General features: G+C 44.3%; 1 protein-coding gene across 2 annotated transcripts in view; it reads left to right on the top strand.

The window, feature by feature from the left end:
- Positions 1-15,477, top strand: part of ACLY (ATP citrate lyase) — a 137,151-nt gene that overhangs the window by 83,755 nt on the left and 37,919 nt on the right. The window contains exons 14-17 of one of the 2 annotated variants that reach the window (XM_040331686.1): positions 1,648-1,677; positions 5,943-6,084; positions 9,989-10,157; positions 10,396-10,500. In XM_040331686.1, coding sequence (XP_040187620.1) covers positions 1,648-1,677; positions 5,943-6,084; positions 9,989-10,157; positions 10,396-10,500 — 446 coding nt within the window. The remainder of the gene's footprint in view (positions 1-1,647; positions 1,678-5,942; positions 6,085-9,988; positions 10,158-10,395; positions 10,501-15,477) is intronic. The other variant, XM_040331687.1, reaches the window with a different exon arrangement.

The following is a 15,477-nucleotide window of genomic DNA, read 5'->3' as shown; positions in this document are numbered from 1 at the left end:
CAGCAAACTGTTGGATAATGTGTGCTATTTCTACATGCCACCTCCATTAGTTAAATTATTCTGTCTGAAAAGCTTAGATTAACACTGGCCAAACACTGATCGAGTTTCGGCTGGTTTAGCAGGGAATGCCCAAATTCTGATCGGTGTGTGGCTGTCCACACCTGCCAGAAGTTAATTGTTTCATCTACTTCTGTCAATGGGACATGCTGGAAAATGTTTGTCGATCAGCAGTTGCAGCTAGGTGGTTGCAGCCACTGATCAGTGTATTCCAACAGCAGCCAGTCCCACTGTCAGAATAGTATCCCAGCGGGAGGAGGTTCCTTCATCCTAGTTGTTTATGGCTGGTTGAGAAAAAAACAAAACTAACCATGTATAGCCAGCTTTACTGTTACAGTTATGGAGAGAAAAGTGGGAAAACCTCTTGTGATTGGTCATAGCGGTGCCTAAGTTGTCATATCATGGTGGGTGGATACAAAAAGCTTAACTTCCCTGGTCATCTCTGATTTGTGTTCTTTGAGGCACCTTATTGGCATTTAGCCTTTGAGTGATATTCAAGCTATTTGGCTTGGATTAACCAACACAACTAACATTCTTTGAAGAAGAGGTCAATAATAATGCCCTCCATTTCTCAGAGTGTAGGTTTCCTTAAATTAGAACTCCACCCAAGAGGGGAAGTTGTGCTTTTCCGACTCCTCTATCTATCTCCAGATTGCCCCCTTTGCCTGCAGCCTTCTGGGATGAATCAAAGATCCCAGAAGGCTACAGGACTATTTACAAAGTGCGGTGAGAAGCTGGCTGTGAAGCCACAAGGAGTCATAGCTAGCTTCCCACACTAAAGAGGCAAGCATCGGGGACCTGAACACCAGTGAGCAACCGGCTCGGGCGAGGACAGTGCTTGATCCTTGGACAGGTAAGTGTTCATTTATTAATAGTCGGCAGTGGAGCTGCGGTGGCTCAACGCGATTGGCACTGCGCTGACAAGCCATTCACCTCTGCAGCTAGGGGTTCGGATCCCGGTCTCGGCTACATGTGAATTGAGTTTGGTGGCCTCAGCCCGGCTCCCGGTGGGTGTGCTATGCGAGGTAAGCCTGCGCTTAGTACGCCCACCCCCCTCCCACAAAAACCACCACACTTACACGCACTTGAAATTGGGTTAACATCACGCACTTTGACCACGCGGTCTCTAAAAAGAGAGGCGAAGGACTAACGGGGCTGGTTGAGCGGGCTAATCCTCTCACTCCCTTATAGGGAGTCCCTCTGCCCGTTTGGGCTTCAAAGCGGAGCAGGTAGGGCGGGCTGTGTGGGAGGACCCCCTCACACACCTGCCATTGCCACCCGGGGCATGGAGAAAGGTGGCAGATTGCCTCTGGGGGAGGCCTGCCTACTCCCAACTCCTGCAGTCCGGCTCCTCTCTCGAGTACACGCACAAAATACACTTTAAAAAAAAAAAAAAAAATTTTATAGTCGGCAGCTACAGTATTTGTAGTGGCTGACTTAATGTTTTGTTCCTAGGGTTAGATCCTCTTTAAATAAATAACTTGATGAGCTTATAGGAAAGCATATGATACATTTTACAGGGCCTTCATTTTTGCATCACTTTTAAAGCTTCAATTTTCGGCGTGCAACCTAACTATCTCATTTTAACAGATACAGCGGCCATACATGGACCAGCTAAAGGTAGGCTGGTAGCTAAGAGCTGGTTGTTTGCTGTGCTCTGTTTGCACTGTGGTCTTTACAGTCCTAGTGTGTGTATTCCGCTGCCTTGTCCCCACCCATCTCCACCTGTATGCAAAATCTAGATTACCATTACTGTATGTGCAAAAATAAGATTTTTGTACATAACCACCTTCTTGAAATCTTTTGAGGGACACAAGAAGATAGTAATTCTTAGACAGTTGGGTATTATGCAGCTTTTGAAGGCAGCTGCATATATCCTTACTCTCTGAATAATTCTATCTTTCCATTTCCCACAACGGACAATAAAGAACAAAGTATTTTAGTGCTGTCCACCAGTAATTCAGTTATTGTGGGACTGATCTCTTTTGTTGTAATATCAAGTAATGTTTCATGTTTTTACATTGCTTCCGTTTGTTAATATTTTGCAAGTGTCTGAATTGTGAAACAAACTACAAATGTTCAGTACTATGCCCAGGGCCCATCAAATTTTTTTCTGCATATAGTAGTTTAAATGCTTTTGCTAGACCAGGACTCAAAATTTCAAGACCTGAGCTACTAGCCAAGCCTTAAGGGTTACTCGCCACCAGTTGCCCCACCCAACCACTACCCTACCCTGCCCTGTCCCTAATTCCGCCCCTTAACAAGCCCTCATAAATTATCTCATGTAATGACACTTAAATGTTTTATGCAGAAATGGAGGGTGTGAAAAAAGGAGGAAGGAAGTGCTATGGGTAAAGCCTGAAATAGGTACAATAATTTAGGGAGTACGGTATATCCATTTTTAAAATATATTAATTTGACCGAACCAAGAGGATTGAAGAACACGCCGTGCTTCGGTCAACCACCTGATTTTTGTGAGCAGCGGGCTATAGTTGGATCTGGCAGAGGGATTGGTACTATGAAACCAAGTGGGATATTGTTTATGAAGTAAGCAAGGGATTGTATCAGAACAGAAATGGGTTTCTTACAGTAAAATAATTTTGGGTCCGAAGATACAAGATCTGGCTATGTTTATCAGGGACATTAAAGCCTCTGCAGTTCAAGGAGGATACTTTCAGGGAAATTGGTGCAGCCATTTATTAAATAAGATGGAATGAACTAGGAGAACTCATCTTCATATAAGAGTACCAGAGGAGCCAAAAGGAAGGTAGAAGGGAAAAAGGGAAAGGGGACAGTATTTTATGAAAAGATAAGGCAACAATACAGACCACAGGGAGGGGTCAGTCAATCTGCAACGCACATTAATCTGTGGAAAACATCAGAGCACATTACCTTGATCTGCTGCAATTGGTCACAGACCAGCTGAGCTATTATTAAAATTGCTATCAAGTATATGAGGCGGCGCTACCTTTCCTCCCCATTGTGAGGTGATTAGAGGTCTTTGTGGGGGCTATCTGTACCCAGGATTAGTGGGAGCGGAGGAGACCATACCAACTGCTCCATGCTCTAGGCCACGCCCCCCCCCCCAGAGTATTTTAGTACAGCTCCTGGATGCCATGGAAATAGTCTAGTCAGGAAAAGCTCTGTTGTCTTTTGTGTAAGTGGGTACCTGCCATGCCATTTGTATACGTTGCTAAAACTAAGGCTCCATGCACACTGAAGCTAAAAAAGCTATCAAAAAATGCCAGTAGCTTTGCAGGGAGCCTTTCAACGTTTTTTTAGCGTTTTTGCAATAGCTTTAATCAGAGTTTTTCAGTGTAGTTTTTTTTTTTTTTCTTCTTCAATGGATAAAAAAACTCTGGCGCTGGCGTTTTTCGTTTTTTCCCGACGAAAAACGTCAGTTTGAACGCAAATTTCGGGCATTCAGAAAAAAGCCAATAAACTCCAAAGCTCATTAACACTAAACGTCAATGTGTGCATGGGCACATAGGCTAATATAGAGTTCAGTTTATGGGCTTTAAAAAAAAAAAAAAAAAAAAAAAAGCCCAAACGCCAATAAACTACAGTTTATCAGCTTCAGTGTGCATGGAACCTAAGCCTTTTGATAAAGAGTTGCTGTGATGATAATAAAGTCTTAGGCCCCTTTCAGACTGGGGCGGGAGCTGCGGTGGCGGTATAACGCCGCTAAAAATAGCGGCGCTATACCGCCGGAATTGCCGCGGGTATCAGCCGCTAGCGGTGCGGTATTAACCCCCGCTAGCGGCCGATAAAGAGTTAATACCGCCCGCAATGCGCCTCTATAGAGGCGCATTGCGGGCGGTATTGCCGCGGTTTCCCATTGTTTTCAATGGGAAGGAGCGGTATACATGCCGCTCCTTTCACCGCTCCAAAGATGCTGCTGACAGGAGATTTTTTTTGTCTCCCGCCAGCGCATCGCCTCAGTGTGAAAGCCCTCGGGCTTTCACATTGAGTCTGCAGTGAAGGAGTTTTTCAGGCGCGATAGCAGCGCTATTTTTAGCGCTGTACCGCCTGAAAAACCCCTCAATGTGAAAGGGGCCTTACTATTACCAAACTTTTTTGTGGAAGGACTATTTCTCCAAAATGTTCAAGTTCGCAACAAAAATGGTCATGTCTGTAGTGGGCTGACACAACTTGACTCAAAGCAGCAATTATTAAATGAAAACCTCCTCCTATCGGTGCCAATACTGAGCATTTGCCCGAGTACTTTTACTCAGGCAAATGCTCCGATGCTTGATTCGATACCTGGGGACTCGGGGGTGATCGGTGAGGGAGTTGCAAGCATTGATCCCCCTGGTATAGGTTTAAAAAAAGCAGCTGAAATGCACAGAAGGGAGAGGAGGAAAATCGGCTGTCAGCTGCTCCTACTGAAATCTATACAAGGTGATTGGTGCTTGTAACTCCCCCCACTGACGCACCGATCACTCCTGGCTGTCCCTGTATCCTCCTCCAGTCCCCCTCTGTGCTCCGCTCAGCTTCCCCTCTGTGCTCCTCCGCCCCCTTTTGTCCTCAATCTGTCAGGATAGAGTGGAGAAAGGAGCCCGGTAAATATGTCATTTACCGTGATCACTGACTCTGTGCTTACGATGCTTGAGTTTATGAATGGAGAGCAGCCTTTGTCTCCTCTCCATTCATATCCAGTGCAGCTGAGGCTGCAGCAAACGGGACTGGGGAATCTGTGTCCTTAGTCTTTTTCTCTGTCTCAAAAGGGAGATGTCGGGGGTCTGCTCAGGCCACTGATGTCTCCCCAAAGCCCCTCAACAGGGCTGATAAAAAAATAAAAATAAAACTGTAATACATATTTAAAAGGTTAAATTGTAAAAATAATAATAAAAAAAAAAAAAAAAAAAAAAACTGACACTGTCCTCTACCCCTCTGAGCTTTGTAAGCATAAAATAAAAATACACTGTAAAAAAAAAAAAAATTCTGGCACAGTCCATGTGTCATCAGTGCTACATATTCGTCACATGATGTAAACAAAAAAGTATCGGTACTTGTTCTCCATCTAATATGGTATTGTTGCAACCCTACTTCTCATACAGCTGTTTTGCTTTGTGCAGTTTTCCTTTAAAAACAACCAGGTCTGCAATATGGCTGTGTGGTTGTAGTATATCATTTTTATTTTTTTTTGTCTTATTATTGGCGGTGGCACCCCACATTTAAATGTACCCAGCCTTTTTTTTTTTTCTCTCACATAAGAACCAAATAAGTGTTTTTCTGTGTTTCCCAACTCCAGTGCAATAATAATAATGTGAAATCTGCTTGAAGGCAGAGGATGGATGTTCCATAAGCATCATGAAAGCTTAACTGTGAACTGTATACCATAGCAAGTCCTTAGGAGGTTAAAAATGCACTTGCTAAATGTTTTGTTGTGCAACATATAAAGTTTTTTTTTTTTTTTTTATGTGGATAATCTGAGGTTTTCCATCTTTTTTTTTTTTTTTTTTGGCTTCCAGATTTTTGGTTTTTCAATGCATTTTCCCCAGTGGGTAGCAGGTCATCCATTCATGGCCTCTTTATACTCAAGTGCTAGTTAAAATGTGTTTATCAAATTGAACTACAATGTAAATCTCCTCCCTCCCATCTCCCTCCTTTAGTACAAAGGATAATTAGCAACTTAACAGAAAAAGTATTACTTTCAAACTTCAGTTATGTAGCATACATGATAGTGGAGAAACGGTGAGGAAAATGGATTGTCCATCTGAAATTCTGTAGATGCATACCTTTTTGTTGGGTGCCCATGTTCTTTGGATCTCTGTGTGCTTATTGTCCTTGCCACCTCTCTGCTTGGGTTTCATTCATGTGTCTGTTGCCCCTTATCTATTTTACCACTCTTCTCTCACTAATCTGTGTCTTATCTATTGCAGCAAAGGCCACTACGCTATTTAGCCGCCACACCAAATCTATTGTATGGGGTATGCAGACCCGGGCTGTGCAAGGCATGCTGGATTTTGACTATGTCTGTTCACGCTCCGAACCGTCGGTGGCTGCTATGGTTTACCCTTTCACGTAAGTTTCACATTACACCTCATAAAGACGCATGTATGGTAATTGTGCATGCTTGATATTTAAATGCTTAGCCTGAATTGGAAATCGGCAGTAGTTTCATTTTAGTTTTTGATAGAGTGGAGAAGGGTTAGAACCTCTGCCAGATTTGACCACGTGTCTGTCCTGTTGAGGCAATTTTCCCATACTTCCTATTTAATCACCAAGACCGGAAGAGGGCTGAATATTTCCAACAAGGACACAGATTGCAGTAGGAGCACTATTTTTGCATTTTACAAAAAGGTTAACAACCAGGCAAGTTTTGGGCCTTAAGCACACAGATTTTGGGTGCCTAGGAGGCATAGGTGCAGCATCCAGCCTTGCTGCCTGTGTACCGTCAGTTTAGGTGACACGTCAGAATTGGTAACGGAAGTGATGTTTCATCACCACCAGCTTACTACACTCCACACTCCACCACAATAAAAATACACTGAGAAGGGGGCAAGCGGACATCTTGTTACACCCATGTTTGTTTTGCATTTTACACTGTTTTTAACAATAAACTGAGTTGATATAGTGAAATACAGTACTTACAACTCTGTGTATATCTTTACATGTTGAATTTTAAAAGCAGCCAACTTCTGTCCGATTAGCAAGCCTGTGAAATGAACAGGCTTTGCCGCTGCTTTTAAAATTCAACATGTAAACCAGATGGAGTTTTAAAGCGGAAGTGCCATTAAAAAAAAAAAAAAAATTAGAAGCCAGCAGCTACAAATACTGCAGCTGCTGACTTTTAATATTGGTACACTTACCTGTCCTGGAGTCCAGCGCCGTCCGCAGCAGAGGACGAGCGATCGATCGTCACTCTGCTGCTCCCCCCGCCATCCACGGTGAGGGAACCAGGAAGTGAAGCGCTCCGACTTCACTGCTCGGTTCCCTACGGCGCATGCGCGAGTCACGCTGCGCCTGCCGATTGGCTCCCGCTGTGTACTGGGAGCCAAGTGTTCCCAGCACACAACGGGGGGGGAGGTGACGTCATGACCACAGTCTGCCCGAGACTGTTGTGGCCGGAAGTGGGTGCAAATACCTGTCTTTAGACAGGTATCTGCACCCCCCTCCCCCTGAAAGGTGTCAAATGCGACACCGAAGGGAGGGGGGGGGGGGGTTCCGATTAGCGTGAGTTCCACTTTAGGGTGGAGCTCCCCTTTTAAGTACTATATTTTACTATATCAACTCAGTCCACTGTTTAAAAAAAAAAGTGTAAAATGCAAGACTTTGGTAGGTGTAACAAGATGTCCACTTAGCTCCTTCTCGGTGTATCCTTACTATGGTAGAGTGTGAGGTGTAGCAAAATGGTGACGACGAAACGCCACTTCCATTACAAATTCTGATGGGTCGCAATATCTGACAGAACACATGCAGCCTGGACGTTGTGCTGGGTGGTTCTGGCATTTAAGGCTTTATGCATTTAGGGACTGCCGAGTACAGTGTCCAGCTGCTGTGTATTTTAGCCTGTCAGATTTTGATAGGCTGCTGGCAGGAGGGCTGGATGCTGCACATGTACCAAACTGCCTATATGCAAGTAGTTCCGCTATTGTCCCCAAGACAGGAAGTGAAGTTTTTGTAGGCATTTTCATCTATTGCGGTTCATGTATAGTGAGAGATGATTATTGTTGGGGAATGGCCTGAACGGTATAAGATTTGCTGATTTGCAGTAAACTTTGAATTTCACTGATTTGTAACCTGCGTTTTCCCGATACTGAAAAAAAGGTGACTGGGGAGGAAGCTCCTGCTGATTGACAGCCTTAGCTATGTTCCTGTGTGTAGGAGGGTTTGTCCCTTCACTCCAATCGGCTCTCAGGGCTTCACTAATGTAACTTCAGCTTTCCGCCCCTTCTTTTCAAAGCTAAGAGATCTTGTGTAAATTCTGCACTTTGAGAGGAAAGACGGCCGTAGATAAACAGGTACAACATATGTAGGAGAATTTGTTTAATCTCTGTGTATCACCTGAGGCTTCATTGGGTATATGTAAAGGGTTTAAAATTCACAGTAGATGCAGTTAAAGGAACTGCAGTCTGCTCACTTAATTTGTAATAAAAACATCTTTGCCATTCTGAAGCTTCTCTCCAACCACTTTACGTATTACTTTATATATACTGGGATTCTGTACTTGCCAAATATGCTGCAGAAATCTCCTTCCACTAAGTCTGGCTGCAATCATTTTAAAGCGGAGGTCCACCGAAAAAATAAATATTAAAAACCAGCAGCTACAAATACTGCAGCTGCTGACTTTTACTATTAGGACACTTACCTGTCCTGGGTGCCCGCAATGTTGGCAGTCAAAGCCGATCTGTCCCTCAGCTGCTGCCACTGCCATCCTCGGTAAGGGAATCCGGAAGTGCGGCTTCACTTTATGGTTCCTTACTGTGCATGAACGAGTCGCGCTGCGCGTCCTGGTCCCTGCTGTCTTTTGGGACCTGTGTGTCTCCCAGAAGACAGCGGGGGAGCACAGTAGGCGCAGGGAGTGGTGTAGGTCAACGCAGTGATCTATGCCAGGAAGGGGCTCATTGCCTACTACACAGGTATCTGCTCCCTCCTCCCCCTGAAAAAGGTGCCAAATGTGACACCGGAGGAACTCCACTTTAAGTGTGGGCAGCTGAAGCTGCTGCTTGTTCAATTTCTGGATTTACAAAGACACACAGAGGCACACCGCCAGCTGTGCAGCTCTCATTGCCCCTATTATGACTCCCCCCCCCCCCCCCCCCCCCCGGCAACCTCTCACGAGAGAGCTGTGCATGATGTCATAATCCTAGGCTGTATAAGGTATTTACTGGCAGAAAAAAAGTTTACTATTCTAAGTTAAAACAACTAGGGCAGAAGATTTAAGAGATGGATCGATTACAAAAATGTCTGCTTTAAAAGAGAAGGATGTTTTGTTTTTTGTAGCTAGTTATACTTGCCTAGGTGGATGGAGCATCAGACCGTCTCTGCACTGAGAACCGAGCCACCAAACGCCGCCGATGGCTCGATTCTCGCTCCCCCCTGAGCAGTGCGATGCTGACTGTCAGTCGGCATCCCTTCTGCTCTACTTCTCGGTGCTCATTGAAGTGCTGAGCTATGGATTGGCAGGGAGACTGCCATCAATCAGGGCAGCTGGCGGATCCCGACTTGGAAGTCATGATGACACGCTGCCCCGGCTGATTCCAGTGATGTCAGCGGAGAGCGGACTTCAGACCACTCTCCGCCGAAAACTAATTGCAGTCCTGTGACCTGTAGGAGAAGCCCAGCCTAAAAAGCTCAGGCTGGACTTCTCCTTTTAAGTATTTAAAGTTGTATGTTGGAAATGGATTGATGGCATCAATGGCAACTAGGACGCTATTATTTCTTCTTATCTGTTGTAGTGCGCAGCTAGGAACCGGTTGATAGAGCAAGAACTTCACCATCTTTTCCTGGCCTGGTGTTTGAATACCAAGGCTGAGATCTCCAAACAAATGGAGAACACAATCTTCACAAGCACCTTAATAGTGAAATAACTTTGTCCTTTATTCACAAAGGACAATATATTTCTTCATTTCCCTTTGGGATCAATATAGCATTGTGATTCTGAAGAAAAGGTACCCCATGCTTCTTAACGGACATCCGTGTTCAAACCAAACTCTTTGGTAGATGATACTTCCTAGCTTAAATTCTAGTTGTATTATATCTTCCTACCTCTATGTAGCAGACACATTATATAAAGCTGTGGCTTCAAAACAGGGAGGGGGGGCTTTGTCGATGTTGCTGCAATGAATGGTCAGAGGGAGCTAATCTATTTTTGCCATATAATAGCAATATATGGAGGGGGGGGGGCTTTTTATTAATATATAGAGCATTTGCACCACTTTTTCCGTCTGTTTAACTGAACCTTGTGCATCTTTCTTTTTACCAGTGGGGATCATAAGCAGAAGTTTTACTGGGGTCACAAAGAAATCTTGATACCAGTCTTCAAGAATATGGCGGATGCTATGAGGAAACACCCAGAAGTGGATGTGCTCATCAACTTTGCCTCTCTGAGATCGGCATATGACAGCAGTGTGGAGACCATGAATTATCCTCAGGTTACTGGCAGTCTTGCTTGTTTGCTCTTGGCTAATCTTGTAATGGTTTATTCCTCCTCTTCTCTGAGTTTGTAGACCTGTTTAGAAGCATGCTTTGCTCTTGCAGTTGATTTGAGATAAAGTGGGAAACTCAAAACAGAAAACCTGGCGAAAGTGATCTTGTTGAGGAACTTTTTTGTATTGTAGATTGATATGGACAGCTATCCTTTAAAATTTGATATTTTCATTTTGTCTTTAGATCCGAACTATTGCAATCATTGCAGAAGGGATTCCAGAAGCTTTAACCAGGAAGCTCATTAAAACTGCTGATGAGAAAGGAGTCACTATTATTGGGCCTGCAACAGTAAGTATTGGTTTGTTGAGAAAAGGGGAGAGTGTCGCCTCTCTTAAAATGGGGGTATAATAGATGAAAATTGTGCCTACATCCCATTGAATATAAAGAAAGATGTGACCACAAATATTTGACAACTTTTGGGTGCTTGAGGCCAGTAAGAGTCAATATTTGGGTCAGGGATTGGGGGGAGGGGGATTTTGGGGGGGACTTTTCGCGGCACTGATACAAACAATCTGGTAAAAGGTATCGATATTTATTTAACAAAGAAAATACATATATAACACAGATGAAATTTTAAGAACAATCCCCACATCATACATCAGAAAGTGATTAACAGACTGTGTTTTAGTGGAATCGATGACCTCGACCGGTTTCGCGGTTTTACCGCTTCTTCAGGAGGAGTTTATGTTCTAAAAGGTATATATAAACAGTTGAAATAAACAAGCAGAGCATACAAAATATATATACATTATGTATAATTCAAAACAGCGCATTGTACAGTAGAGCAAAGCACTCACCCAGGCTGGTCATATGGTCGGACGTGAAACCTGGCAAAAGCCTTCTGTGGCGCGTGGAGGGGGATATTTTTATTTAGACGGGCTCTATTAGGATAAGGAGTAGAATGAATAATATATATATAACAAGGATGGCCAATTAATTATTGAAGTGTGGATCACCAGGGGGTGAGGAAGGTGTGTGAATGACCAAACAGGATGAAAAGAACAAGGAAGGGAGGGAGGTGAAGAATTGGAAAGGGGGGGGGAAAAAGAAGAAGGGAAGAAGAGAAAAGAATGGGAGAAAGGGAAAGGGGGGGAAAGGAAAGAAGATAGGGGAAGAGGGGGAGGAAAAACAAGAGGAGGAGCGGAAAAAAGAGTTATTGGAGCGGGACAAGGGGGGAGGGAAAAGTAGGGGGGGGGGGGGAAAGGAAAGGGGAAGAGGGGAAGAAAAAGAGAGGGTTTTTGGTTGGTGGAAGAGAGAAATGAAAAGGAGGGGAAAAAGGGGGAGGCCATGGGGGGGGGGGGGGGGGGGGGGGGGTTGATGGTGAAGAGGTAGCGGGATATAGGTGAGAAGAAAAGAGTAAAAAATAAACCTGAAGTGAAAAAAAGTGAGAAAAAAAGGGGGGGGGAAGGTGAAAGAAAAAAAAGGGGGGGGGGGGCAAAAGTATTGGTGAAGTATGAAGGGTGAAAAAGATGAGAAAGGTGAAGAAAAACAAGGGGGAAAAAGAGGGGGAGGACTGGTGAAGAAAAAGAGGGGGTATTGACTGTGATGGGGGATTAGGAAAATTAAAACGGGAAGGGAGATTTTAAAGGGCAATGAAAGAAAAAAGGGGGGGAAAAAATTGAAGATGCCAGTGAGAAGCACCAGCAAATATACATCCAAGGTGCAGTGTTGCATAATAGATGATAAAGAATAAAATTCAGAACAGAAGTGATTGATTAAAAAGATCTATCACCAAGCACTTACTGAAGTTAGGAGTACCCATCACCAGGATAACCAATAAATAATAGGGAAGTTCCCCATAGGGGCCTTACCATCAACATATTGATAGTACACACATTACTGGGGCACAAAGATTGAGGTGGAATCAGCCTTAAATAGTAGCTTTGCATTGCCAGGATAAGGGCAATCGCTGTGCAGTCAGTCCAACTGAAAATTCCAGAGAAGGAAAGATTTATCCATAAAGGCAGTTGCCAAATCAAGGGTAGAGCAGTCTTAGTGACAGGCAGTCAGATGTACTCACCTCGAATGTAAGACATTCACATGTGTCCCCAGGGAGAGCGTCCGTGCTAACTCACAGAAACGGCTGTGTGAGCCGCTTTTGTAGGTATCCCTGGACGGCGTGTGACGTCATCGAATTGCGACGCCGCCGCCATCCAACGTCCCACCAACCCATGCACGTGAGTGCGTGGGTGTGTAGCTGCTGACCCAATGGCAATGCGCCAGGTCATAGGCTACAAGCTGAGAGCTCCAATTGGTGCTCACGGCCGGGGACGACACACCACGCGCCAATAGGAAGGGGAGAAACCAGGTGCACGATCCAATCAGCCAGCCAGGCTGTCTGAGCTCCAAGAATACGCTGTATTGTAAACAGAGGTACATGGACATTTGCATTGCAGGTAGAGTGATACACATATTCAATACTGAAATTATGAAATAGCGTGGGGTTACCCCATCACAATGCTTGGCTGTTAATTCAGAGTTAAGGGTCTTTTTTTGCCAAAATAGGTTATGGAAAAATCATCACATAGTTACCCTCTAATGTCCCTGTATATATGAATAAAAATATACTTTTTTTGGGGGGCAGATAAACGCCTCCACATTAATGCCACAACCTATTTAGGAATGATTGGCATTTAGGACATCAGTATGTTTTTCCAAAGGGGAGGAAAAACACGGGAAAAAAGGAGGGGGGGGGGAAAAAGAGAACAAAGGGAGGGGGGGATGGGGGGGGGGGGAGGAAAAATGACCGCCATCTAGGGGACTAGAGGGGGATCTCAATACTAGCGTAGGAAAGATTTGTAGGAGTTCATTTCATTTAATCCTGGAAAAGTTGTGGCATCGAGATGCTCGATCCACAGGCATTCTTTCTGTAAAATAATCCTATTCCAGTCTCCACCCCGTGGATGTTGTGGGATTATTTCCAAGATAAAAAACCTTACAACAGAAAGGTCATATTTATGATATAATCCAATATGACGCCCTACTGTTGTTAATTTCCCTACGTTTGAATCGTAGAGGTGATCACCCAAACGCTGTCGAAATTCCCTAAAGGTCTTGCCTATATAAAAGGCTCCACAAATACAAGTCATGAGATAAACAATGCCCTTCGTGCCACAATTGGCCGAGAATGGGGGGTAAAAATCCTCGCCATTGGGTAACAGAAAATGATCACCCTCCATCACCCATGGGCATCTTGGACAGCTGCCACATCTGTAGGTACCCCTAGGTGATGTGTGCGTTGTGTCTTCCGTAACATAATGACTACTGGTCAGTCGGTCGCGTAATGAATAAGCCCGACGAAATACCAGTTCGGGTTGTTGTTTAACATATTTCCTCAGGATATTGTTTTCAGCGAGGATGTGCCAGTTAGCTTGTAGTATGTTACGTAAGTCATTGTGGTGTGCAGAGTATGTTGTGATGAATCGTACTGATTCATGTATACGTTTTTTAATATTTTTAGAGGGGTCATACAACAAGGATTGCCTAGGTCGAAGGCAAGCCCTATTGTAGGCCTTTTTCAGATTAGTGTGGGTGTATCCACGAGCAAGGAGACGATCTCGTAGTTCATCTGCCTGTCTCTTAAAATCTGTAGGTATTGTACAGTTCCTCCGCAGTCGTAGGTATTGGGCAAATGGAATACTTCGAATGAGGGGCCTAGGATGGGCACTCGAGGCACACAAAAGGGTGTTTCCTGCTGTCGGCTTCCTGTAAAGGTCAGTGTATAGTGTGTCATCCGCCTGTTTGATGACAGTCAGGTCCAAAAAGGGGACCTGGCTCTCATCAAACACCACTGTAAATTTCAAATTAAACTCATTGATATTAAGCATCTGTACAAACTCGAGTAGGGACTCCTTGGAACCTGTCCAAATAATGAACAGGTCATCTATGAATCGATACCATATCAGTATCTTGTCCATAAATCTGCTGTATAATTCGTTTGCATTTAGATAACGTTCCCATGCACCCAAATATAGGTTTGCATAGGCTGGGGCACAGGAGGTGCCCATAGCCACGCCCTGGGTTTGCAAAAACAGTTGATCGTTAAAAATGAAGTGATTCCTGGTTAGGATAAACAATAACAACTGTAAAACAAAATTAACCAGCGGCCAGGAGGTGTTCTCCTGTTCGTAAAGGAAAGAGCCAGCCATCCTGACACCCTGCTCGTGGGGGATGCTCGAGTATAAAGCCTCTACATCCAGAGCCACGAGCAGGGCGCCAGGAGGGACTTGGATTCCCTCGATGTGTCTCAATAAATCCGAAGTGTCTCTAATAAAGGACGGAAGACTGGTCACGTGTGGCATAAGAAAGGCATCAACAAACTTACTGGCATGGTCTGTAAGTGAACCAATGCCTGAAACAATCGGTCGTCCAGGGGGTTTTTGCAAACTTTTGTGGGTTTTTGGGAGGGCATAAAAGGTAGGGAGACGGGGAAATCTGGGGACAAGATACTCGAGAGTGTCCTTGTCTATTAGGCCTTTGTGATAAGCCTCAATACAGATTGTTTTTAATTCAAGAGTAAATGAGTCAATGACCGTATTGAGACAAGATGTTTGGATAGTAGACATGAAACCAGTCCAATCAGTGCCGAGAACCTCCATCATAGGGGTGTAGGGGACCAAATCTTGGCAAAAGGCCATAAAACTCAATGGTACAGCCAGGCAATCACTATATACAGTGATGTGGTGTAGTATTTAGAATTTAGAGGCACTCAAGGGATAAGCAAGGACCTGCTCCGGGGTAAAGGGGCAAGGGGCAAGGGGAAAGGAGAAGGGCCCTGCTTTATGAGAAACGGGTGTGTTATCCACCCAATTGATTAAAAACCTTACAAAGGAACCCCGAAATTATAATAAAACAGTCAGATAAGGGGGGGAATATTGTCCTGATGACACACTTGTTCTATCAGGAGATGTGCCTATCCATACTAAATAACCATCATTGGTACTGTCGTATTTCCCCTAACCTCATTGACTCATTTACTCTTGAATTAAAAACAATCTGTATTGAGGCTTATCACAAAGGCCTAATAGACAAGGACACTCTCGAGTATCTTGTCCCCAGATTTCCCCGTCTCCCTACCTTTTATGCCCTCCCAAAAACCCACAAAAGTTTGCAAAAACCCCCTGGACGACCGATTGTTTCAGGCATTGGTTCACTTACAGACCATGCCAGTAAGTTTGTTGATGCCTTTCTTATGCCACACGTGACCAGTCTTCCGTCCTTTATTAGAGACACTTCGGATTTATTGAGACACATCGAGGGAATCCA

Source organism: Rana temporaria, chromosome 12 (assembly GCF_905171775.1).
Source record: "Rana temporaria chromosome 12, aRanTem1.1, whole genome shotgun sequence".
In the NCBI taxonomy this organism is placed as follows: domain Eukaryota; kingdom Metazoa; phylum Chordata; class Amphibia; order Anura; family Ranidae; genus Rana; species Rana temporaria.
The sequence above is the reverse complement of the archived record's forward strand: the minus strand, read 5'-3'. Positions and strand labels throughout refer to the sequence as shown.